Source organism: Pezoporus occidentalis, unplaced genomic scaffold (genome assembly GCF_034315485.1).
Source record: "Pezoporus occidentalis ecotype Australia unplaced genomic scaffold, CSIRO_AGI_Poc_V1 ctg86, whole genome shotgun sequence".
Classification (NCBI taxonomy): Eukaryota; Metazoa; Chordata; class Aves; order Psittaciformes; family Psittacidae; genus Pezoporus; species Pezoporus occidentalis.
In genome coordinates, this window is record NW_026916220.1 from 4,123,117 (window position 1) to 4,149,940 (window position 26,824).

The 26,824-nt window shown below is 42.3% G+C and overlaps 2 protein-coding genes and 1 long non-coding RNA gene across 4 annotated transcripts; 2 read left to right on the forward strand and 1 right to left on the reverse strand.

Annotated features, from left to right (window-relative positions):
- Nucleotides 1-1,948: 1,948 nt before the first annotated feature.
- LOC134156395 (uncharacterized) lies at nucleotides 1,949-3,369 on the reverse strand. The gene is made up of 2 exons (XR_009961896.1): nucleotides 3,112-3,369; nucleotides 1,949-2,605 (listed from the first exon to the last, which is right to left on the reverse strand). It is a non-coding gene; the product is annotated as an uncharacterized LOC134156395 (long non-coding RNA).
- A 569-nt stretch (nucleotides 3,370-3,938) lies between these two features.
- On the forward strand, nucleotides 3,939-12,127 carry TMED7 (transmembrane p24 trafficking protein 7). Its single transcript, XM_062604513.1, has 3 exons — nucleotides 3,939-4,263; nucleotides 7,451-7,696; nucleotides 9,226-12,127. Exons 1-3 carry the CDS (start codon nucleotides 4,081-4,083, stop codon nucleotides 9,460-9,462), a joined length of 666 nt encoding a protein of 221 aa, XP_062460497.1. The 5' UTR covers nucleotides 3,939-4,080; the 3' UTR covers nucleotides 9,463-12,127.
- A 4,935-nt stretch (nucleotides 12,128-17,062) lies between these two features.
- Nucleotides 17,063-25,435, forward strand: MARVELD2 (MARVEL domain containing 2). Of its 2 annotated transcripts, XM_062604364.1 has the most exons (6): nucleotides 17,063-18,272; nucleotides 19,840-19,872; nucleotides 22,159-22,295; nucleotides 23,103-23,274; nucleotides 23,719-23,769; nucleotides 24,682-25,435. In XM_062604364.1, the coding sequence occupies exons 1-6, from the start codon at nucleotides 17,178-17,180 to the stop codon at nucleotides 24,796-24,798; spliced, it is 1,605 nt and encodes a 534-aa protein (XP_062460348.1). In that variant the 5' UTR covers nucleotides 17,063-17,177; the 3' UTR covers nucleotides 24,799-25,435. The 2 variants fall into 2 exon arrangements, with proteins under 2 accessions (XP_062460348.1, XP_062460349.1); XM_062604365.1 differs by lacking the exon at nucleotides 19,840-19,872.
- Nucleotides 25,436-26,824: the final 1,389 nt, after the last annotated feature.

The following is a 26,824-nucleotide window of genomic DNA, read 5'->3' on the forward strand; positions in this document are numbered from 1 at the left end:
TTTCATACATCCTGACCCCCCTAACTCCTAAAGAAATCGATTTATCAAGGGCAGTCCCTCCTGCCTCACCCCAGCACTACATGCTGTGCAACAAGGCTGGTGCAGGTGCCTGTCCCTGGAGAGGACTGGGAGCTGTGAATGTTGATCAGAGACTAACTCCTGCACGCTGCTGAGAGCAGGCCATGTTTGCCACAGATGTCGTTTCCCATGCACCAACTTTTCTTCATTTCTCATGGAACAGCTTTTGCAGCTCCCTGCTCAGGATACAGGGGCTTGTAAGCCTCACTGCTTGAGATCTCAGTATGTTACATATAAGGAGTCCTTGCGCCTAAAGTGACATGTGGCTTTCACTGCCTGACCAATGCATAAGCCTTGGGTGTTGCAATACATTCCATTGAATTACACCTACATTATGCATGGCTGAGACTGTAACTTGTTTTATTTCTTGTTTTTAGCTTTCCAATATCCATTTATCACTGAATTGAGAGAGCAAATCTGAAAGCAAGAAAAGGTGAGAAAAGCCAGGATATACTTTGAACAAAAACTGGGAAGAGCAAAGTTGTGACCAAGAGCTCCCTCTTGTGTGCCACAGGAAGAGCAAAAGGTAGCAAAGAAGGAAAGAGGAAAGAGGAAAGAGGAAAAGGGAAAGGAAAAGGAAAAGGAAAAGGAAAAGGAAAAGGAAAAGGAAAAGGAAAAGGAAAAGGAAAAGGAAAAGGAAAAGGAAAAGGAAAAGGAAAAGGAAAAGGAAGGAAGAAAGAGAGAAGAGGAAGGAGAAGGGGAAAGGGAATGAAAAGGGGAGGGGGAAGGAAAGGGAGAAAGGGAAGGGAGAAGAGGAAGGGGGAAGAGGAAAGGGAAGGGGAAGGGAGGGGAGCAAAGGGGAGGCGAGGGAAGGGAAGGTGAAGGGGAAAAGACCCCACAGAACTGACATTTTGAAACAAATGGTTATCCATTTCAAATTCTTACTTAAAAATATAGTTTTTAATAAAGTTGAAAATCAAAGTACAACGTTTCCATGCATACAGGTGGACAAATCCTTCTTGTCAGTAAAAGCTGGGTGTCTGCAGGAATTCATGTGGGAACATGAACAGACAGTACAGAGGTCAGAACTTTTCTAATAATCTCCCTTCTTGTGATTCCATGAAGGCTAGCTCCTTGTACTGGCAGCAGCTCTCAACCTATTCCTCTGTGAATTTGTAAATGCCGAAATGCAGTAAATGCTTTATTTTGGGAGCAGCTAAATTTGTTTTTCATCTAAAACATTTATTTAAATGCACTGTTAACTTTGGGTGTCCTGTCTGGATGTGTTTTGGAATTTATGTAATCAATTGTCACAAGCACAGAAAGTAGTTCCTTGAATTTTTAGACACAAATAAGCTCATTTCTTCTTCACTGCTGTTTTGAGAACAGAGGTTAGAAAATCACTGAACCTTAAAGGATAAATTCAAGCAGTTTTAAGGTCTGGTGATTTTTTCCTTCACAGCATGACTTTGCACAAATCACACTGAACTGGGATGAAACTGTTAGTTAGTGGTTAGTATACTTGAATGCTCTTCAGGTGTTCTGCAGGTGCCAAAGTTGTTCAGGGCTGCTTCTTCATGTATGAAGGACAATGCAAATTGAGATTAATTTGTCTTATAATGTGACTGGCTTATTTTAATCTATTAAACTGAGCACTGGAACAAAAAGTAAGCAGGAATTAATATCTGGACATCAAGGTCTATTATTTATGTAAAATCTGTCAAAGCAAGCCTAAAGCAAAGACTTTCAAAGCTGAGGTACTTGAAATGGTGAAGCTTGACCATGTTGGGTGAGTCTGAGTAACAAGATGAAGCAATGCATGCTATCCATGTAGGCTTTTTCTCAAGAAAGAACTGTGCTGAAACTGAGTCTTAACCCTAATTAAATAGATTGTCCAGTAGGAAAGAAAAACTCTTCATATGACTTCCTCTAAAATATATGTATTGCATTTATTTTAGGTTTAACATTTAGATATTATTTGTGCAGTAAGACAACAAAGACAAGATGTGAAATTTTATTATTTCACAAACAGGATAGTCACACATGGAGACAGAACAATAGAAACTGGGAAGAATTTGGTAACAGTAACAGCAGCACCAGCAACCTGGAAAACCAGCAACCTAATTTTTTTATTCCTTGTAAAGATTACCAATCATTAACTGGCTAACTCATGAAAAATGATAATGAAATCAACAAGTACAAAGACTCAGATCCTTAGTATTACAAATTAATATAGAGTTTCATATATGATTTGTGGAATTGGACATCACCATGATTGGCATGTTTAGGAAATGAGCAAATCAAGCCAGTTTCAAGCTTTAAAAGAAGTACTGTTGCTCATAAACAGTTCAGGTAGCTAATAGTTCTTAAATCATTATCACTAAATATACAAAACAATTAAGTCCTTAAGAAATATATCCCAGACGAACTGCGAGCACACACCATTGTGGAGCTGATGCTACATAGTCAGGGATGATGGCTGCGCTACTTGGTGGTCTTTAGTCACCAAAGCCAACACGTTTGGGCTTGAGAACTCCTTGGAGGCAGTTTGCCTTCTTTCTTCTTCATTCAGTTGATATTTTACATGCTGTGTCCTTGATTCAAAAGAAAAGGAAGTGATCACATCTACTTTACTTATTTTGGAGATCAGGAAAAGTTCTGTGTTTTGCTTATTCTGGAGGTGCCATCAGACACGTTTCTTGCCTGTTCTGTGGGATTGCCTTGGTTTTATAATGCCTCTTTCCCCTTCCATTTTATTTGGCTGGTTATTTGGTGTCAGATAACCCATTGTCATTTCTCAGGTAAGCTTAATTTTGCCTTTTTAGTGAGGCTTTAAGAAAATAGCTGGAAAGAGTAAACTAGGAAAAAACTTAAATTGCACAGGATCACTTAAGCTGCAATGAAGAATCATGGAGTGAATCTTCCTGAAATGCAGTTCTTGTCACATGAAGGAGAAGGTGATCTGGAACACCCTGCATGGGTATACAAGTCCTACAAGCCTGTAGTCACTGGTTTAAGCAAAATGTCTGAAGCTGCCTCCTCTGGCACAGATCTATAATCTGCTTTTGAGCAACCTCAACTATTAGCCAGAACTTAACTACTATCTGAAATAAACCCAGTGTTTGAATGAAAACAGCAGAGGTCTGAGGGTTAACTGTAAGCGGGTAATGTGGAGTGGTTACTTGGTAAAGCATCTGCCCTCTCACTTTAATCCACACCTGCAAATCTAGCACTGCCTTTAATGGATGAGTTCTGGGTGCCTCTTTCCTGTACAATTTACAGCCCTCAGGTGCCCAGGGTCCTTGTGCAGTGCTGTGAATCAAATTCACAGGCTCCCCAAGCCGACTCAGGCTGGGGAAGCCACATTCCGGTGTGGTGCTGCTTTCGGCACTTCACATGCAGTCAGACAGTTTTCCAGGGGAATCAAATGGGAGGCCAGGCCTACCACTTGACATGTTCATTCTCCTGCCGAGGAGGCTGGAGCCAAGTTTTCTTCCTCCTACTCTGCCTGATTTACCACGGAACTTAAAACTGAATACAGGGATGGAAGTTACTTTTGTTTCCTCTTTGGAATCTGCTCTGCTTTGTAAAGGTAACTGAGTATTTACTGGAGGAGAATTTAAAGCCGACATTCCCGCAGTCAGTACGAGCACGATGATGAGTTTTGATCTCTGGAGCAACGAATCTTTCACGACCTGTGAAGCAGACCCCTTCAGATTCGATCCCACAGCGCAGGGAGCACCGCGGGTACCTCTCGCTTGCGCTCGCCCTACTCCAGCTCCAGATCCCGCCTCTCGTGACTAAAGACCCGGCGACTCACACCACACGGACACCCTCCCGCCAGCGGGGGGCGCGCCACGACGGTCCCGCGCACCATGCCCGCAACCCCTCCCGCGGGGTGGAGCGGGGGGGTTCACCCGGAAACTGTCCCGGAGCGCGAGGGGTTCTGGGTGCAGCGCCTGCCCGCTCGGCCGTTCCGCCACGCCGCAGCCGCCTCCTGCCGCCGGGCCTCGCTCTGTCCCGGCTCGCTCCGCGTTCCCCCCTCGCCTCTCCCCGCGTCTGATGATGCTGCTGTGGGGCTCCCGGGCCTCGGGGCCGTGGGCCCGCCTGCCGCTGTTGTTCCTGTTAGCGCTTGCTGCCTGCGTGGCGTGGGCCTCCGAGATCACGTTCGAGCTGCCCGACAACGCCAAGCAGTGCTTCTACGAGGAGATCGCCCAGGGCACCAAGTGCACCCTCGAGTTCCAGGTAGTTGGACGGCCGGGGCCGCCATCCGCGGGAAGCGCCGCCCCCGGTCGAGCTTGTGGGGCTGGGCCCGGCCCGGCCCGGGGCTCTTCGGCTTCCTCGTTCGTGCGGTGCTCGGGTGCTCTGTAGCGGGGAGAGGCGCCTGCACGGGGACAGCAGCTGAAGCCGGCGCAGCAAACGCTGCCCGTTGCCGTGTGCACCGCGGCGGGATGAGAGCAGAGAGCGGGCCCTCAAAACCTGCCGGTCTCGCACCCTGAACGCGGACCTTCGGGGTCCCTTGTGACCAGCGTGCCGCGTACCTAAACCTACCTGCCCAAAAGCGTGCCTCCAAAGTCACAGAGCCATAGAATGGTTTGGGTTGGAAAGGACCTTAAAGCTCATCCAGTTCCAACCCCCTACCACGGGCAGGGACACCTTCCACTAGACCAGGTTGCTCAAATCCCCGTCCATCCTGGCCTTGAACACTGCCAGGGATGGGGCAGACACAGCTTCTCTGGGCAATCTCTGCCAGTGCTTCACCACCCTCACAGGGAAGAATTTCTTCCTAATGTCTCATCGACATCTCTCTCTTATTTTAAAGCCATCACCCCTTGTCGTTATGAGTCTGGGGACTAGCTAAGAAAAGAAGCAAAACCAAAAAGACAAAAATGAGAAGGGAAGCTGAGGCAGGAAATAAAGCCTGGGAGAGCTCCAGATAAGAAGCTACAATAAAGCTGTGTACAACATTTCACTCTTAGGATGGGGAGGAAACGCACAGAATGTTTTTGACTGAAAATAAAAGCCAAAACAAAAAACAACCCAACATCTCTCCCACCCACCCACCCCACCCCCCCCCCCATCCCTCTGAAACCCCAGCACCCATCTACCCCACAGCATGTGTGGGTTGTGAAACATTTGCCTGGTGAGCATGATAAAACATAAGGAGCTAATGCTTTACTCAGTTCAAAGTATGGTTCAAACTGGGGTGTCATAGCAAACAGTAAAATGGTTATACAGCAAAGTGTCGCAGGCATAGAGCAATTCAGGAGTCTTAACACAATAAAACATGGGCAGCCCTACAAACCCAAACCATTCTGTGATGTGAACCAACATCTTGTTGAAGACTGATTAGCATGCACATAGTAAGTGATGCCAGACAGTTTTTCTTACTTTTTCCAGCCTCTTAACAGTTTGAACATGGAGCCATCACAATAGAACACACTATTCAGCCTCAAGAATTATCAGGAAAAGAGCTCTGACAATTTTGGTGCTTTTGAGGGTATCAGCAAGTTTGGAAGCTTTCAGTCTGTCACTTCAGCTGGTGAATAGTACAGCAGCAGGACGAGAGAAATCATTCTTGATGCTGGGTATCACAGTTATCTTTGGGGGCTTTTGAAGGAACTGTGTACTTTTTATGGTCCAGCTTATCTAGAAGTCCTGTGGGTTTTTTTCTTTCCCAGCTGCTCTCCTGCCTTTAATATTTTGGGGAATGTTTATGCCAAGTATATGTCTCTGTTAGTCTGGCCTACATATTCTAAGATACCATTTTCCCCACCCAAATGTTTCTTGCCCCTGCCTGTTACTTTCATAAAGTCTTTTCTGTGCATTGCTTTCACCCTTGTTATTAAGTGGATGTCACTGGAGTTTGCTGGACAGATAAGCCTGCAGACATAAGCAGGCATAATAAGGACAGGAGTAGCCTTGTCTGGATTTGACCAACTGCTGGTAGACTGAAGTGCTCTGTGCTCACCCTTTGGCAGAGGGGAGACTCAAGCAACCTCTCTAACAAGGAATTTTAGGGTAACTTTAAAGTTCTGGCAAATCTTTGCCATGTGTAAGTAAACTGGCCCTTTCAGGGTGCATGATATAACCAAACATGAGTGATTTTTCATGATTGGTAGAAAGCATGCCCCTGTCAAACTTGAGATCAGGCTTCAAAAATTATCCATTTTTTCATTGTAGAAAATCTAATTTTTTGCTTCTCCTTCCAACCAGGTAAGCATTTCTGTATGAAAAGCCAGATGCAGACATCCAGGAAGAGACATCTGGAGATCAAGACATCTTTTTTTTTTTCCTCTCTCTTTGTATCCTGTTTTGAATTCAAAGCACATTTTTGGAATGACTATGAAGACACTGCTTGCCAGCTGAGTGCTTTTAAAACTTACTGTTTGCAGAGCAGCTACTGCTGAGATCTCTTGTTATTTCAGTTGTACTGTTAACGTTATAATTTTAATAACTTGATACCTAAATAAACTGTGAGTTTAAATAATGCTATGTGAACTGAAGTGCAGATATTCAGACAGTTACATATTTCAGTGATTTCTGCACACATAAAAAAGGGACATGCCTTTAGCTGTAAGTCTCTTTGTTCTTCAGCGTGCTTTAGCTTGAAAAGTTTTGGATCAAGGATTAAGTGTAAAACTGCTACCCCAAGAGTCATCAGGATGCCAAGTTATGAATACCTAAGCTACTGATTAGTCTTTCTGTAGAGGTGGGATAGGTAGCCTACAGAGCAACATGCTTTAGACCAACAAGAATCAAAGCCTGAAAAACCTTGAGACAATCGTGAAGTTTGGAGTCACTTGTATGTCTTATGTGCTGTTGTGCAGCATGTGCTGTTTTGGGAAGAACTGCTATGGCTATCTGGGCAGGAGGGAGGCAGCAGAACATTGCTCCATTCACCAGCACAGGAGGACTGGCAGGTTGAAATACCTGTTCTACCAGTTGAACACCATTCCTGTATCCTAAAGCAGCCTGAGCTAATAGTAGGGCAGTTACACTTACAACCATAAGGAAAGGAGCAGTTTTATTCCACATTAGTAATCTCAGCTGGCTGAACCAATTCCATTCAGGACTTGTGGATACAACAAGCAGTCTGTTTGTTACAGTGATATCTTTACTGCCCCATCAAGTTACATCTGCTGTAGCTTTCGCTATTGTACATTTATAACAAAGTAATTATGCTTTGTAAATGGTTTGGAACTAGAGCTGACATTACGTATGCTGAACCTAAAGTGTTTTGAATTATGTTCTGTGTCTTATGTAAGAAAATAATTTTTCAGACTTGCTTTGAAAAATTTTCAAATTAATGCATCATATTTTAAAACATGTAAGGCACAAAATTTTGCAGTGCCACTTGACAAATCATATTTCAAAGAAACGTATAAATGTCCACTTTGTTAAAAAGACAATTTTGGGGTTTTGTTTCCAGGTGATCACTGGAGGTCATTATGATGTTGACTGTCGGTTGGAAGATCCTGATGGCATTGTATTATACAAAGAGATGAAGAAACAATACGATAGCTTCACGTTTACTGCATCCAGAAATGGAACATACAAATTCTGCTTCAGCAATGAATTCTCTACTTTCACACACAAAACTGTGTACTTTGATTTCCAGGTTGGAGAAGATCCACCACTTTTTCCTAGTGAGAACAGAGTAACTGCACTTACCCAGGTAAAACACTGTTGTGTTTGACTGCAGCTGTTAGGTGGAGCTGTTAGCTGTTAGGTTTGGGTTTTTTTTCAAGTTGAACTGCATTAGATACCTATATCCCTTTTGAAAATCAGTGAATTAGAGCTTCTAAAGTAGTATGAATGACTACAAATAAGCTTTCATTCTGAAGTTAAGATTTATGGAACACATAAGTCTAATTTGTTCCATAAGAGCTGAGAAGGAATCACCAAGTGCTTACGAAAAATTAGGGTAGAAAGTTAAATTCTAGGCCAGTTTCTTTTCTTTTTTAAGGTAGCTTCTATTTGTTGCCATGGTTATGTGCTTCTTGAATTTAGATTTCACAAGTATCAGTGCATCGGGGTTTTTCCAAACTTTGTAAAAAAATTGAGAATTGTTTTTACATTTAAAGTAGTAGAGTGTTTCGGGGGGGGAGGACTTAGGCTGACCTCTCATGTAAATAACATTTTTAAAATCAAGATACAGCAAATTAAAATCAGCCATATTTAGCTGGCTTGTATATATTTGTTCTTTATAAGACACTATATATTGGCTATCTTAGACTTGTTCAGACACCTGTCTTGAAAATCATCAAGATGAAAAGATGTTTAGACACAGATACAAGCAACTGAAAGTGGTCCTATCAGGGTGTTAAACATTTCCTTTTATAATAGTTTGTGATGTTTCTTCAGGAAATACTAGTTTTTAGCCGTAAGACACAAAAAATAATTGTGACTAGAAATTAAGTATTTTGAAGATCTATTGGTTAATCTCTTGGTGATCAAAACACAATGAGAATTACTGACTTTCAGTTGTTGAAGATAAACTGAAAGTAGAATTGCATATGAAAAATGATCTAGGGCTTGGAAAACTGGTAATATTTTTTTATGAAAAATAACAAGTTGGTTAAATTCCTAAGTATTTGTGTATGATTATGTGAAGCATAACTGAAAGGAACAGAACTGTCCTTTCTTTAACCACTTTTTGTGTACATGACTAAGGAGGGTCTCTTGCCAAAACATTTTGAATTCAGTAACATAGATCTTGGTGTGTCATATAACTCAACTGAGAATTAGAACTATGCAATGAAGAATGTAATGAAACAGAGAAACATTTAATGTACACTATGCATCTTAATGTTAAAACCAACTGCTAGCTTTCCTGGTAGGTGTGGAATTAACTGGGGGATCACTGACATGTCAGAAGTGTTTCTACTGTTCATTTTGAGCCCAAATATACATGAATATAAGGTTTGTGTAGTTCTAAGAGCCTATTGCTCATTGCTTTTCATTAGATCCACAGTTACGCACACTTCTGTATTTAAGTCTGTTGCATTCCTGAGTATAGAATTTGGTCAATGCAAGTTAAATTTTACTGCATTTACAGTATTTCAGTCTGACAATGGACCGAGTTAATCCCTAGCTTGCAAAGTTACATGAATCCTAATTTTAGAGAACAAACCACAAAACTTCACAGAAAGAGCACTAGGAGGCTTCTTAATCCAGTGATGTGTTATTTGTTTGTTTCTCTAGATGGAGTCTGCATGTGTTTCAATTCATGAAGCTTTGAAGTCTGTCATCGATTATCAGACTCACTTCCGCTTGAGGGAAGCGCAGGGCCGCAGCAGAGCTGAGGATTTAAACACGAGGGTGGCCTACTGGTCAATAGGGGAAGCAATCATTCTTCTTGTTGTTAGTATTGGGCAGGTATTTCTCCTCAAAAGCTTCTTCTCAGATAAAAGAACCACGACAACCCGTGTTGGATCATAACTGGTAGTGGTAATGCTTCATGTCATTGTGTGCTACTTACCTGTTGAAGTTAACAGTTCTGCAGTTAATTGTAGGTACAAAGGATGTGAATGTATGCAACATTTAAGTGAGTCTACTCCTCATCCCTTAAAAATCACAAAACAGACCCAAAAAGATAATGAAAGGGGGACAGGATTTGAAATATTTTCTGCAACTTATATGTGTTCTGATTCCTGTATTAAATACTTGGCAGTGACCACCCTCACTTTTACTGAGATTGATTTTACCAGTAAGATGAGCCATCTGGGAGTATAACTCTTTAAAGTAGCCCAACAGTCTGGTATCTGATCTGAGAGACAACATATATGAAACTTTTGTTTTATTTTAATCTTCAGGCTGATTGTATTGGATTACTCAAAAGCAAATGTGATGAACTGTAGTGCACTGGTTTGATGTGCTGTTAGAAGAAATAATCCAATGGTACCCCTTGCTTATTTGTAAAATTGTTGCAAGCTTGACATTACATCATGGTGCAAATTTTCCATCAGCCTGCTAACTCCATCTTCAAAACTTGCTAAATTCTGTACTTCAGTATGTTTGCTTAAACATGCATTCTTTTATATTAGAACAAGTTTTTTAAATTTTTGTTTTACTAGATTATAAACTGAGACTACTCAGGAAATCCACTTCCTGTATTCAAAAATCCAAATCTTCAAGTTTATTTAAAAACATGCAGTAAAATAGGGAATCTTTTGTCACTGAAACTGTGCAGTTTCTGTACTCATACATGCTGCTGCTGCTTTTTGGATTTTAATACCATACGTAACTTGGTTTGTTAAGCAGCACAGCACCAGCACTGGACAAGGTTATGTTATGTATTAGGCACATATAAAGCTTTTTACTAAATTGTTTTCCTATTAAAAGGCCAATTTGATATTGATACTGCATTGCACAAGTGCTGTAAATTTTACTTTCCTGTGTGTGGTGCACTTTTACATGATGGCCTTGTATATCTAGCTGGCACTCTTTTTTGCTAGTGGTCAGGAAATGTTTTAAATACTTCAGGTTATCTTTTTCGTAGTTATAGTTGCCTTGTTTCCACTGCTCATGTCTTTAGTAGCTTATGTACTGTAGAGTCTTGTTTTATTTGGATGTGGAAGGTCATAGATGTATGTACATACGAGTAGCTTGAATTAAGCTGGTCATAACAAGGCTAAACTCCTTCAAATGGCTCTGGAGGATTAAGTAGAACCAACCAACTCTTAAGTGCACACAAACTAAATGAAGGGGAAAAAATTTGTCATACATTACTGGCTAAACCAAAAGATGCTTCTTAAACAAGTTTCCAGCAACCCAAGAAAGGATGCTAAACCCTTATCAATTGCCTGTATTGTTTCTAGCAAAAATGTGGAATTACATGTACAGGTGACACTTGAGCAGTCTGAAGAATTGATCTAAGATGACTTGAGTTTAATATCTTGTGATGGCTGAAAAAATTAAAAGGGCACCTACTCTCTGTTGTGAACTGAATGACTGCTCTTTTGGAAGTCAGAAAAAACTCAAACAGTTCAAAAAGTATTTAAAAGGCCACGGGGGTATTAAAAAGCTTAGTGTATATAAAATGCAGGATTGTATGTAATGTCTTCCTGTCCTGTACTGAATTCTGAATACTGCAGTCCCATTTTGAGATGCAAGCTTCCCAGAAATAGTTAGGCTTACAAAGATCAAAAAATAAAAAATCAGTGCTTTCTTCTCACGATACAAATCTGTGCCTGCAAGCACTATTCTTGGTTGTACCTATATGCTTTATTCTTGTGTTTCAGCAGCTGATATTCAGTACTTTTTGTGTTGCATTGCACACAATAATAAAGCAAGTGGTACAATTTGGGTGCAAGTGTTGGCTGAAAATATGATTTGATTTTGATAGTGTCCACTGTTACCTTCTGGAATTTGAGTATCACTTGTGTAGCTTTAATCACAACAAAATTATTTGTTCTAAGATTGAAACGTGTTGGGTTTTTTTCCACTGATTTGCTCTGTGTTCTGTCAAAATTGGTAAATGGGGGTATAACAGATAATGGTTGGACATCATGTACACGTCTTTATTCTTTCATAATGTTTGAATGTGTGAAGTGGGACTGTTCAGCTCAAAATTACTCCCCCTGCAGAAGCTTAGTGGACTTGACTTTTGCATTGAAGTTAGTTAGGTATCTGAACCAATCCTCTTGTATCCTGCTGCAAAATATGCAGCAATAGCGTAAAAATGCCTTTATTTTTGTGTTACTAAAAACATGGCACAAATACATGTTTAAACATAGCTGTATATAGTTTTTAAAATAAGTGACTGAATAGGATATAGTAAAACACATGCTAACATGCAGCAGGTGGAGAAATGCATTGTGACTTTTGTTTAAAGCTGCACCTTTTTAATATATAAAAATAATAGTTTGGTTAATGGTGTGATGCACAAGTAAGCAGCCTGCGTTAAAGGGGATATAACTATTTCTTAATTGCTAAAGGCTCTGGGTTTCAGCTATTCCTTGGATGTTTTATGTTTACAGAACTTCTTTTCATGTCCTGTAATGTCATTTTGTCAGTTTGGAGGTAAAAAAAAAAAGAAGTTTAGTTTAAGACAAAAAGCAGACCCTGTGAATATTGTATGGGAAAATAAAAATTAATATATGAATGTGGTCTGGTTGTTTTGTTTGCATGTGGGAGTGGGGAGCATTAGTCTTAAAAAAAAGCTTAAAAATTTGAGTATTCGGGTTGTATTTTAACACATTACAGTGAATCTGCCATGTGGCACTTGATCATTACTTCTGTTGCTTCTGTCGTACATAACAAAGTGTACCGGTTCACTGCTGTTCATAACTGGCTGTGCGTTCAGGTTACTGGGAGAACTCTGCTTTCAGCAACATAGCATGGTTACTGGCCTTTTGCTGAGCATGTTACCAGGGCAGGCAGTAATACTCAGAAATCTGTTCTTATTGGAGTGGAATTCAAAGTATTTGACTGCAGATGCCAGGACTGACTTGGGGCTTACTGCATGTTTTCATGTTAATTCTGGGGATACAAAGTTAATGCAGGGTGCACTACAAAGGTGCATCCAATTAGCGTTGTCTAATGAGACATACACTTGAAATGTAATGTAGCTGTAGTAACTAAATGTGTGATTGGAGATCCTTTATATTGTGTAGCTTCTTCCTGAATCTTACCACATACCAGTTAAGGTTTTAAAAACAGATAGACTAGGCATCATTGCTTTGCGTGGGCAACTTCCAGAATGGCTTTCTCTGCCTGTTTGTTTCTCCTGTGTCTATTGCTGTACATTCAGAAATTTTCTAGAATATTCACTGTACTTGAATTAAAAAAAGGTTTTGTCTAGAAGCATGGTTAAGTTCTCCTCTTTCAGTGTTGTGTTCTTGTGGTCAGCCATAGTTGTCTGGAGGCTTTTTAGGTGCTTTGGCACCCAGAATTTGTAAGTAGCTTAAGATGAGTTGTAGTCTAAAGCACTTTTCCACTGAAAGCTCATCATTTTACCAAAGAAATAAAATGAGGTAAGTACTGAAAGAAAGTTTTAAAGCCTGACCCTGCAATTCAGCAGCAGGTTCCTCAAGGGCTCCCATTGGCCAACTCCCTGAACAGCTGGAATTCTACTTTCCTAAAATTCAGGGTCCCGACTGTACTCTTCACATGTCTCTCAGGACTTCAGACTCCACCAGTGGATGATCACTGTGCTGCTTCCAATCTTGCGCCTCTGAGCAGCGCAGCTGCATTAGAGACCATCAGGTCCAGTATTGCATTCCCCTGGCAGGGCTATTACCTGGCTTAAGAATTTACCTTCAATGCACTACAGGAGTGGTCTGTCTACAGCTTACCATGCTACTTTTCCAGCAGATGTTGGGGTGGCTGAAGTCCCTCAGCAGGATTAGAATGGTGGCAATGCCTCCTGCAGCTGCAGTAAGAAGGCTTCATCAGTAGGCTCCCCTTGTTTGGGAGGCCTGTAGTAAACACCACAGTTGCCTTGGTTGCTAATTCTTCCTCATAAGCTTTCAAACTGCCTGTAGCTATTCAGAGACAGCTCTTCACAGTCTATTAATCACTGAGGCTTGGACACCCAGATGGGAGTATCAGATGAAAAAGGAAACAGGCGCATCTGAACAGGTATTTCATTTCCACATGGCAATGTGGAAGTGTAGAAAACCACCTCTTTTCGTGTGGTTTTGAAGCAAGAAAGGTTATTTTTTCCCATGTTGCAGACAAGGCAGTGTTCCATGGAAGAGCAAATCCTTCTGCCTCGAGTTCCTCAGTGAGTTTGGGGAAGGAATTTCCATGAGAAGAACAGCCACATCTGGCTCTCGAATGAATCCCTGCTAACCCTTGTTTCATTAAATGCAGTGACAGAACTGAGATATTCACTAATTCAAAGCAAAGGGCTGATTTGCAGCATTTCACAGGGTGGGTTTTACTGATTCCTGTGTAATCAGGTTCATAAATAGAGTTGTTTAAATGAGGCAAAGACATATTAAGCATTTCTATTAACAGTTCTACAGATACTTAAAATAACACTGGCTTTCCACCCAACTTCAGCTTTTCTTCCTGTAGTCCTTAGTGGGGATGCATGGTGACAGATTTTAGCAGCCTAGAATTCAAACCTGGACAGTAAGAAATTCACTTGCCAGGTGCTTCACGGCTTTGCAGTCCAAATTACTCCTTTATTCCACTCAGCTGTCATGAGCTCTTGTAGAACCTTCTTGTAATAATAAAGATTTAATGCACTTTCACATCACCTTTCATCAATCTGCATTAATGAAGGACACTGTATTTACATCTGTCTTAGTGATGAGGAAAGTGAAGAAAGGAAAAATTAAATCATTTACTCTCAGAAAAGCAGCAGTAGCTCAGTGAGAAAGAGGACTTCTAGCTTTCATCCAGTGCACTGCTCCTCATTGTACTCAGATTCCCAGAGGAATGAGGAATTATGTTAAAGACTTTGTAGACAAAGTTTACACAAGTTCAAAAGGCAAGTGAACAACTACATGGAGAAAAAGTTCTACCAGCCCTGTATTCTTTCAATACAAAGAAGTATTTTTTTGCTTAGGAAAGCTCTCAGCCACAGAGGATGGCAGGCTTGGAGGGATGTCCCCCTGAAAATGTGAATTCATCTTTACAGGATTTTCCTGGGAATCGGTACCATCGCCTTTTGTTTTGAGAATTGTGTTGCCATTCCCATGCTACTTTACAGTCTCTTTGAGCAAGCGTGTTCATCTGTTCTCAACATTGCAGCAAGTTTTTACACGCTGTCTTTCCCACTTCACAGACACGGCCATGCAGAGACACATATACTCAGTTGTAAAATCATTCAAGAAATGGCTGTGTATGCCTTCCTTACAAAAAGGATGAAACTTACCTGCTGGTAAGAGTACAAGTGGACTTTGGGGAGACAATGTTATTTGAGGGTGTGAATACGTGAACACAGGTTGAACATTTCCATCAGCACACAAGCTAACAGCAGCAACTGTACACTGGCTCCAGAGCAGTGTTTCTTTGCAGTACTAGAATCCACCTGTGTTTAACTTGAACCAGGGATGCTGAGGGAACTCCACAGTACAGTTCTCCTCTCTGAACAGCTGTGGTCTCTCTGGTGTTCAACCCTGGTTGTGTTCTGTGCCTCATGCTCATCCAGCAAGTTATGAACCTGTACTGACAGGGTAACAGAAGCGGCAGCCATCCCATAGGGTAACAGGGATCTTTGGAGGTCTCTGACCCAACCTCTGCCCAAAGTGGGGCTGGCCCTGGGGCCAGATTAGGATGCTCAGGGCTTTGTCCTGCTGGGCTTGAAACTCTCCAAGCATGGAAATAGCATAACCAGGCCTTCATGAGGTAAAGGTTGCTCCTTATCTCCAGCCTCACCTCCTAGTTCCATCTGGTGCTTGGTGCCTGGTGAGCAGAATGCCGGCCACGACATCACCAAGTGGTGGTGGTGATGGCACAAAGTGCTAAAATGTGATGGGAGCAATAGAATGTCCTTACGTCCCTTGCTGTTTATATCAGGCACCAGTAGAGCCTGTCCCAGCCTCGCTCATACCCTTCTCAACTCTACCATTTGCCTATGTGTATTCTGTGCACAGGCACTGACCTCCACTAAACACGTGCATTAGAGCACCAATGACAGGCTGTGGGCATCCCTGTTTCCATACTCCTAATTCCTTTCCAAGACCCCCACCCTCCAGCTCATAGCAGGTGCCTCTGCCAAACCATCAGTCACCATCAGTGACTGCACACTAGAAAAAGCAAATTACAACTTTTATTGCTACATTATTGTAACTATGATCCCTGGTAAAGCAGTGAAAACTGGGAGATGGGAGTACTGCGCTTAGTAGGCTGGCAGTATCAGCAGCTCTGCACACAAACAGCACCAGGAGCCCCAGGGCTGCCACAACCCTCTTGCGCTGTGCACTGCATCAGGACCTTGAAGAGTTCTCCCTTTGTATGAATTTGTCGTGTTCCTGTGGTTCAGCTGCACAGGATCCCTCCATGGAGGCGAAGTCCTCCCCTGTGTCTCCCCTACCACATCCCAGGGTTTTTAGCCTGGTCAAACACCAAGTGTGACAGGACCCTCTCCATGTCACTTGGGATAGTCAGTAAGGATCATGCCCCCCCCATGCACACATGTTGAGATGTGTGAAATACCATGAACAGCAATTTCAGACTCTAGTGGTCTAATTTAAACACAGTATTTCTTATGAATGGAAAGTAAAAAGATGAGATAAAATCAACTGTTTGCACTTTGCACATGGTCATGCACCTGGCTGGAGTTAAGCTAGGAAGGTATCATAGAATCACAGGATGGTTTGGGTCGGAAGGGACCTTAAAGCTCATCCAGTTCCAACCCCCTGCCATGGGCAGGGACACCTCCCACTAGACCAGGTTGCTCCAAGCACACTGCCAGGGATGGGGCAGCCACCACAGCTTCTCTGAGCAACCTGTGCCAGGGCCTCACCACCCCCACAGTGAAGAGCTTCTTCCTCATATTTAATCTAAATCCCCCCTCTTTCAGCTTAAAGCCATTATTCCTTGTCCTATCCCTACATGGCCTTGTAAAAAGTCCCCCTCCAGCTTTCTTGTAAACCCCCTTCAGGCACTGGGAGCTGCTCTAAGATCTCCCGTTAAGGAGGCTTCTCTTCTCCAGGCTGAACAAGCCCAGCTCTCTCAGCCTGCCTCCACCGGACGTTAGATCAATGAACGACACAAGGAGGTGTTTTACCTCCGTCCGAGCAGCCAGTTCAACCCCTCGGTTTCCCTGGGGCCGGGATGGCTCCACGGCGGCCGCTGGCTGACAGGAGTCACCGCGTTTCGTGACATGGAGGGGCCCGACACCGCTCACCTTCGCGTCGCAGCTCCGCTACCGCGGGCGGGACCGCGGCGTCTGCCCCGGGGCGAGGTCGGGAGCGGCCGCCGCTCCCAGCCCTGGCTAGCCGACCGGAAGCCGCCGCTCCCGCCTCCGCGGGCCAGGGCCGCCCGTCCGCCGCAGGTGGGGCGGTGAAGGAGCAGGTGCCGGTGCCGGGCGGGGAGTGGCATCGGGCATTTCCGGGCCGGAATCCTCACACATTCTGGCGGGATCGTCTTTTTCTTCCGTCCGGCGCCGGCCGCCCTTTGGACCCCGCGGCAGCTTCTTCCCGTCGGGTGAATGAGAGGTGGCCGAGCGGTGCCTGACGCTGGACTGAGCGCCAGCCATGTCGAGGAGCACCGGCTCGGAGAGCGGGCGGCCCGGCGGGTCCCTGCTGCCCCGTGGGACGAGCCCCGGCATCTCGCTCGCGCGGGACGCGGAGCCGAGAGCTGCCGCTCCATTGCCGCCGCCTCCGCTTCCCCTGCAGCCTCCCTTTGGCCCCGGGGAAGGCAGCCCCGCGCCGCCCGAGCTCAAGCCGGTCCGTCGGTTCATCCCGGACTCGTGGAAGAACTTCTTCAGAGGGAGACGCCACAACGACTCCAGCTGGGACAGCACGGCCTCTGACATCAGGTACGTCTCGGACGGGGTCAGGTGCTCCCCGCCGGCCTCTCCTGCCTGTCTGCCGCCGGAGCGTAAGTCGGTGCCCGGCTCCTACAAGGATCCGTACGGAGGGTCGGGCGGGAGCTACACGTCGCGGAAGGAGGCCGAAGCCATGCTTCCCGCGGAGCCCTTCGAGTCGCTGGAGCGCCGCACCGGACAGACATACAGCGAGCGGGTGGAGGCCTACCACCAGCGGTACGCCTACATGAAGTCCTGGGCCGGCTTGCTCAGAATCCTCTGCGTGGCCGAGCTGCTGCTGGGTGCCGCTGTTTTCGCCTGTGTCACGGCCTATGTGCACAAGGACAACGAGTGGTACAACATGTTCGGGTACTCGCAGCCCTACGGCTACGCGGCTGGCAGCACCTACGGAGGCTACTCCTATGGCGGACCCAAAACGCCCTTTGTGCTGGTGGCGGCTGGAATGTCGTGGGTAGTCACGGTAGTGCTGCTGGTGCTGGGCATGTCCATGTACTACCGAACTATTCTCCTCGATTCCAACTGGTGGCCTCTGACCGAGTTCGGAATTAACTTGGTCCTGTTCTTTCTGTACATGTCAGCTGCCATAGTGTACGTAAATGATACCAACAGAGGTGGGCTCTGCTATTACCAGCTGTTTAAGACGCCGATAAATGCGTCTTTTTGCCGTGTAGAGGGAGGTCAGACAGCAGCAATTGTCTTCTTGTTTGTCACGGTAATCATCTATCTAATTAGTGCGGTGGTTTCTCTGAAGTTATGGAGGCATGAAGGAGCTAGAAGGCACAGGGAATTAATGGAACAGGAGGTAAGTCATCAGTTATCATTTTGTATCTACAGGGTATGATGTGATGGGGAGCAGTTGTAAGATATTTCTATGCCACAGGTAAAGCAGTTCTGTAAGATCCTTCTGTACCATGGACCAGGTGTCTTCTTTGCAGCAGGTGCACAGAGGGTGAGCTTCTGCCAGTCTTAACAGCATTTTAACTCGCCAAATGAAAGGCGTTTTTTAAGATGTCTGATGCAAATTCTTGGACTCCTACTTCTTTTACTTAATTCAGTTTGGTAAGGAGCTGGCTCTGTTTTGTTTGTAACACAGCTCTTTTCCTGCCTCAGCTGATGAAGTGCGTCCTGGTATGTATTTTCTAAACAAAGGAAAAAATGAGCACTGTGCTTATTAAGCTGACCAGCAGGGTTAGGCTTAAATGAGGTTTAATATACTAACATGTATATGAAAACTGCACTTTCAGCACAGTAAGTGCTAGTGTGAATAACCATAAGCACATGAAAAACCCACTTTTACTTTGCAAGCAAAACTCCAAGGTATTTCTTCAGATCTTTTCTGATTTCCTTACAATAGTGATCAGAAATAATAGTATTGACAGAGTTGGCTGGGTTTTCATATCTAAGATTTCAAATACTTTCATCTTTTTCACATCAAGCATTTTGCATTGCTGCTGGCCTTGCCCTTACTGGAAGCATTCTATACTCGCCTGATTAATTATGAACTGTAATAGCAGAGGCGTAGCACTCTCAACTAGAGAATTCAAAGTCATTGTTTTTAAACCTCCTTCACATGAAAACACCATAAAAAAAAATTATATTAATAAAGCTTAATATAGCATAAAAATAGATGTATGTGAATTGGCATTTAGGTGAATCCAGTAGGAGAGAGCAAGTTTAAAGTCACATTTCCTCTGCTCTGTGACTGCAGTGTTCTAATTTAACACTGGTTTCCATTCCACCACCTTGCATAAAACTGAGATTTTTTCATTTGAAAAGTACATTGCATCTCTTTGATGGAAGTTTTTTAACCAACTTTTGGTATGCCCGGAAAGAATGAGGTGATTGCTGAATTACACAGAAGGCGTTCAGCCACTTTTACTGTCCGTGTTCTGTTCTTTCAGTTACTTAATATTTCTAAAGGAAATACTTTTGTAAAAGGTCAGGTTTTGTAGAGTGCTGTGCAGAACAGCTGCTGGTTGAGCTATTGCTTCGTGCACTGTTGTTTTCTAAGCAATGAGTTAGGCTGTAGAGTGTCAGTGAGTTAATACAGACTGGAATGTGAGATAATAAAGGAGGCTGGGAAGTGGACTGAGTAATTCCTGCAAGCTTTTCTTACAGCTATGCTGTGGGAGCTCTTGTCATTGTTCTGAGTTTTGGGTAGTTGTTTTTGTTCCACAGTTCTTAAGCAGTCTTTAAATCAATTGCTCTGGAAATATTCCATATACAAAGTTTCTTCATACCTAATTATAAATGTAATTCTCTGAACAGCATGATTTTGAAAAAGTTTAGATACTAAAAGTCTCCGGGTTTGCATACTATTTTTGCTGAAAATAAAATTTAAGAAGTCTTTTTTTTTTTTTTTCTGACAGCTGAAAACACAGTCCCCTTTTCCAGAAAAGAAGGTAGGAAGTAGGAATTTATTTTTCTGTTTTCTAGTATTCTCAAATGGTTGTTCTTTTTCTTATGACTATTTTGATTGACCTATTTATTTACTTATTAGTAGGTTTAATTCTTTAACATAGTCCAGATGACATTCTCCTACCTAGAAGATTCACAAGAACCTTGTAAGGAAGATAGTACTAGTTGGCCTAGGTTATATAATATACAGTAAATAGCAAATCTGATGACTGCTTCTATATGTGCTCTTACCCTTTTTTATGAAGTGACAAGTTCTGTAGCATATATGGACAGAGGTAGAGCAGTTGATGTCATCTACCTGGACTTGTGCAAAGCATTCAAGACTGTCCCACACGACATCCTTGTCTCTAAATTGGAGAGGCATCAGTTTGATAGGTGGACCACTCAGTGCATAAAGAACTGGCTGGATGGCTGCACACAGAGAGTTGTGGTTAATGGCTCAGTGTCCAGCTGGAGGCCAGTAACGAGTGGTGTGCCTCAGGGGTCAGTGTTGGGACCAGTCTTGTTTAACATCTTCGTCGCTGACATGGACAGTGGGATTGAGTGCGCCCTCAGCAAGTTTGCCGATGACACCAAGCTGTGTGGTTCGGTTGATACGCTGGAGGGAAGGAATGCCATCCAGAGGGACCTTGACACGCTTGTGAGGTGGGTTGATACCAACCTCATGAAGTTTAACCATGACAAGTGCAAGGTCCTGCACCTGGGTCAGGGCAGTCAATCCCAGGCACAGCTACAGGTTGGGCAGAGAAGAGATTCAGAGCAGCCCTGTGGAGAAGGATTTGGGGGTGTTGGTAGATGAGAAACTTCACATGAGCCAGTTTCAATGTGCGCTCGCAGCCCAGAAAACCAACTGTATCCTGGGCTGCATCAAAAGGAGCATGACCAGCAGGTCAAAGGAGGTGATCCTGCCCCTCTACTCTGCTCTCGTGAGACCTCACCTGGAGTATTGCGTGCAGTTCTGGTGTCCTCAACATAAAAAGGACATGGAACTGTTGGAACCAGTCCAGAGGAGGGCCACAGGGATGATCAGGGGACTGGAGCACCTCCTGTATGAAGACAGGCTGAGAAAGTTGTGGCTCTTCAGCCTGAAGAAGAGAAGGCTTCTTGGAGGCCTCATAGCAGCCTTCCAGTATCTGAAGGGGGCCTATAGGGATGCTGGAGAGGGACTCTTCAGTAGGGACTGTAGTGGTAGGACAAGGAGTAATGGGTTAAAACTTAAACAGGGGAAATTTAGATTGGATGTAAGGAGGAAATTCTTTCCTGTGAGGGTGGTGAGGCACTGGAATGGGTTGCCCAGGGAGGTTGTGAATGCTCCATCCCTGCAGTGTTCAAGTCCAGGTAGGGTGGTTTAGTGTGAGGTGTCCCTGCCCATGGCAGGGGGGTTGGAACTTGATGATCTTAAGGTCCTTTCCAACCCTAACTATTCTATGATTCTGTGATATATCACAGAGTTTAGCTTGACATAGCTAAAACAGTAGGTCATCCAATGTGCTGTGGGTTTTAGAGACTCCCTTTCCTCCTGGCTGGCTGCTTAACTTGAGGAGGGCCAGTGGAAGCATAGTGGTAGGTGCTCTGTGATTTGAGCTTGGTCCTGTAACTCTGAGGCTGCTCCAAAGACCTCCCTGCTGGTTTTGAACCATGAGCAGCGTTACTGCTTCTGCCACACAAAGTTGCGTACACTGCAAAGGTCATATAGGATCGTATAGCAGATGTTGATGACTCACAGAACATTTATGGTGTGTTTTTTTAAGCTTTAAATGTCTCCTGTTAGATACCGTGAATTTCCTGTCACTGTTTTCTCTGTTGCTTCGTACCAGATTTTGATCCTTTTTTATGTGTTCCAGCAGAACTCCACCTGCTTTTATTTCTGGATAAAGGGAAACAGAAAACAAGGGAGAAAAGGGAACCCCAGAAAACTGAATGATTCCTGTTCATTCAAGAATTAGATGGATATCCAAGGGAACTTTCTCAAATTATTCTTTTAAGATATACAAGACAAATCTTTTCAAGGCCCTTTCTTTTCTTTCACTGGTACCACTGTTAGGACAACCTGAAGATGGAGATTATGTGAGCAACATTACTGTAACTCATTAATAATTTTCTAATTACAGTAAGGGTTGCAAGAAATATCTATGATTGCCTGCTCAGTAGTTTTATGTCTGTCTTCAGATGAGTTGGGTATTTTGTGGTTTATGTATATTACATTTTAAGTAAAACCAACTTAAGAACTAGTTTTGTTTTGGTTTTTCATTTGTTTTTTTTCTTAACAGTATGAAAGTGATGACAGACCAAGAGAAGAGGTCAATTACAGGCAGCTTAAATCAGTAGAAAGAAAACCAGAACTACTTAATGGTCATATACCTGCAGGCCACATTCCTAAACCTATAGTGATGCCGGACTACTTAGCGTAAGTGACTTGACTTTGATGAACAGGCTTAATGGAGAATACTTCAATGATGCTTTTTACTCACCATTTCTCATGTATACATTTATGACTTCTTAGCCATGTCTGCATTATGTGAGCTCATAATTCTTTATCAAGTCAATGTTCAAAATAGAGATTATGGGGGCTGGTATCAATGCCATAGAACTGGTAATGTAAATAGAGAAAATGAAATTTAAAAAAAACAACACTTAAGATGTTAAAGCAGAAAGTTATAATATGGCAAGTGTAATAATTGCCAAAGGAACAGATGACTACCACACAGACAATTTAGAAAAAAATACAATACATGGGGAAAATACGTGTCTGAAATTTGACTTCTCTTGTATTTCCTAAGTGCTAAATCTATTAACATGCTCCATTTTAAAAGGCATGTCTCTCCACGGTGGAGTGTGAGAGCATAAATTAATTTTTATACTATATGCCATAGACCAGGGTACAAACTGAAACACAGGAGGTTCCACCTGAATATTGGGAAAATCTTCTTCAAGAAAGACTATGGAGTCTCTCTGGACACATTTCTGGGCAACCTGGTCTAGGTGGTCCTGCTTGAGCAGGGAGGCTGAACCATATGACCTCCATTCATCTGTTTCAACTTCAATCATTCTGTCATTCTGTGACTCTAATGCTTTATATACATGCAGATTTCAGCAGGTTATGAGATTAGCAAACATTACAGAAATACAGTATCAAGGTGAATGGTCCATGTGTTTGCTGAAGTCCTATCTCCAAAACTAGTCCTTGTAAACTTTTATTTATTTATTTTTAAAGGAAATACCCAGCCATTCAAACAAATGAAATGCGAGACAGGTACAAAGCAGTATTCAATGATCAGTTTGCTGAGTATAAAGAGCTGTCGGTGGAAGTTCATGCTGTATTGAAAAAATTTGATGAGCTGGATGTCTTGCTGAGACAGCTTCCTCACCATCCTGAAAGCATACATGTAAGTACCTGAAATCAGTTGTGGCATTAGGCAGTTTCTCATTATCTTTAGCTAGGGCACAATGTCTTGTTATACTGGCAGTGACTTTGAGGGAGAGAAAGTTTTCCCAAAATATTTTATTTCTTGTTTGGTCATCAGTCAAGTATACCAAGTTGCAGTTAAGTTGCGTACATGTTTTTCTGGTGTTCTTGGGTTTTTGTTTGTTTGGTTTTCTTTTGTTTGTTTCTTTTCCTCACAATAGTAGCTTTCACGTTTGAGTGAGTTACGGTTAATGTATTTTCATTATTTCTCAGATGCAAAGTTTACAACTAAAATGTTACAACTAGGATAGATTGATCTGACTGATCAAATTGGAATTTTATTTCTGACAAGTATTCTGTAGAATTTACATGAAGATATGGAGCAAACTCAAAATGTTTAAAAGTGTGTGGTCTCTCTCATTAGGAACAGGAAAGGATATCAAAAGTTCTGCAAGAATACAAGAAGAAGAAAAATGTGAGTGTTTTCAGCTTTACGTTGCTAGTAAATCTAATGAACAGCAAAGAGAATGTAAATAGCAGACCTGTGTGATGCTTGGCACAACTCAGGTAGTGGTTACAGGGCTTTATGTATTTTACTCTGGCAAAATTAGGACACAGTCCTCTCCACTCAAGGCAACAGCCTGTCTTGTGAATAATTATTCCATTAGCCAGATGTGGAGAGAAAAAAAACCTAAACCAACAGTTAAGCATTTTCATCTCCTGAAAGTATGTCTCATCTCTCAGCATTCTGCATTCAAAAGACTGGTTATTTTGAGGATCCAGCTCATTTATATTCACTGGCTGACACAGCCAGCAGATAAGCTAACAACAGAAAACATAGTCTTACCCTTGAAAAGTTTTGTATTTTTGTGGCTTGGAACTTAGACTCACAAAAAGTAATTTTCAGTGTAATCCAAGAAGTTTCGCTTTGTCAGTTTTAAATGCAGGCAGTACACAGGTACCTCTGTTCCATTAAAAACATAATGCATTATGAATACCTTTTTTCCTTCCCTTCTCCCCATGAAATTTGAATTTTGTGTCTATGTTTGTTAAACTTCATTTCTGGTTTTGGGGAGAGGGATTAGACATATCATGACATACCTATAAAATCTAAATTATGTAGTAGTGTGTAACTTATATTTGCATATTTCTGTTTAAAAACTGCTCTGCATACTAAATAACTACAGCATATAAAAGCAGAACCTCTTTCCAGTCTTTCATAAAGGAAGGAGAAGCAGGGAATAAGAAACAGTGGCTAGGAGAAAAGTGTGATTTTTTGGAGAATATTTAGATACTGTTGTTAATTAAGAACATAATTGATAATACAGTATTCTTGGAAGAGTCTGAAAGTGTAATGTGTTAATGTAAATGTTTTTATTTTTGGCAGGATCCTGCATTTCTGGAGAAAAAGGAGCGTTGTGAATACCTAAAGAATAAGCTTTCTCACATAAAACAACGAATTCAGGACTATGATAAAGTTATTAATTGGAGTGTAGAAACTTAGCTATGCTTTCATTTTGTGGCGGTTATTTTCTATGCTTTAAATCGATATGTGTATTTTAAACTATTTATTTGCTTTCAGAACAATTGCGGGGATTACGTAATCACTGTGTTGCTTATCTGGATGTTGTACATTGTTGGTAGGTTTTGTATGCAGACCCAGTTTTAAATTAATGTAGTGAAGTTATCTGATGAGTTTAGAAAACCTGTGATAACATTTTGTTCTTACCAGACAGTACAAAGCCTGGCCTCTTAAGTATGAATGCTTTGATTGAAAATACTGTACTTGCAAACTTGCAAAGCCCATTGGAGAAGGCAGTTCTAAGTATCATGTCGAAAGTGTGCACAGAGATGCTGTTAACAATTTAAAATTCTATTTATAGGTGACATCTTAATGATAGCAAAACTTATTGCACTGTTCTTTTCTGCAGGGGTTTAGTGGAGCGCTTAATCATGCGCTTAATCATGCTGAATAATTTCGGCAAGTCAAAAATCAGTTTAGTAAGACTTTGTATTGTGTTTCCAAATGCTTTGCTGTATGTCACAAATCATCTGGAATTTTGCCCAAGAGGTGCAAGATCACTTCCTACTTACGGGGTGGGGTGGGTGAAAGGGGTAGCTTGTGTTGGGGTTTTGTTGGTTGGTTTTGTTTTGGGGGAGTTTGTTTTTGTGGTTGGTTTGTTTGGGGTGTTTTGGTTTGGTTTGGGGTTTTTTTGGTGTTTTGGGGGAGTTTGGGGGGGTTTGGGGGTTTTGGTTTTTTTTTTATTCCCCTCTTTCAGTGTAATGCAACAAATCTACACATGGCCTTAAGGGAACAGAGGTCCAGGATGAGACTTGTGTTAATGTTCTGTTAGTGTTGCTATAGGCTCGTATGCTTTGCACACCTTTTCTAGGTCATCCTGGTAGGAAACAATGGGTTTAAAGGCAAAACACTTTATTCTTCATCAGTAAGTAACAGGACTTTTTTGTGTAAGCAGCAGCTGTCTGTGAACTTGGCATTCAGAGAGAAAGTGCTGCAAAATTAATTCTCATCCAGAATATAAATTATTAGTATCCTTTATAAGGCCAGGAAAAATGTTTTAATAGACATGCTTTCCAGAGTGTATCTGTATAAATTCAATATACATTTTTATACTTTACCTTGGGGATAGATTTGTACATGCAAATGTTTGCATATGCTTATAACCTTTCTTTGTATCTTTTCCACATTTTGTGTACTTTTTTTACTTACTAAAATTGTTAGAAGCATTGATAGTTTCATTGTACAGTTTTCTACAACTGCCATTTATCTGTTTGGCAATACATTTTAATATGAAAAAAAAAACACCCTCACCAGTGTAGCCGTGTTATTTTTCTATTGCTTATAAAGGCATTGTGTTAGAAGAAGGTGCTCTGATGAAGGTTATTTCAAATTTTTCTTAATTTTCTTTTTTTCCGAAAAATGGGTTTTAACATTTGCCTTAATTTAAAGGAAAGATATAGAATCACAGAAAAGTGTAGGGCTGGAAAGGACCTAAAGATCATCAAGTTCCAAGCCCCTGCCATGGGCAGGGACACCTCACACTAAACCATGTCACCCAAGGCTTTGTCCAGCCTGGCCTTGAACACCACCAGGGATGGAGCATTCACAGCTTCCCTGGGCAACCCATTCCAGTGCCTCACCACCCTCACAGTAAAGAACTTCTTTATATCCAATCTAAACTTCCCATTTAAGTTTTAACCCATTACCCCTTGTCCTATCACTACAGTCCCTGATGAAGAGTCACTCTCCAGCAACAGCAGTGGTTCTTCTGAACTCTCTTTTTCGGTACTGTGACTGCACTAATCTACCTTGCTCTGGCAGTTATATCCCATCTAATTTTTGAGCCCTTATCATTCACACTGCAGTCCTGATGGCTACAAACACACTTGCGTATTTATAAAATTGACATTCCAATTTTATCAGCCACTTAATTATAAGAGTTTTAGTGGATTAAGTAAATAACAGAAGACACTATGGGAATGCTGAGAGAAATTGAAAGCTTGGCAAG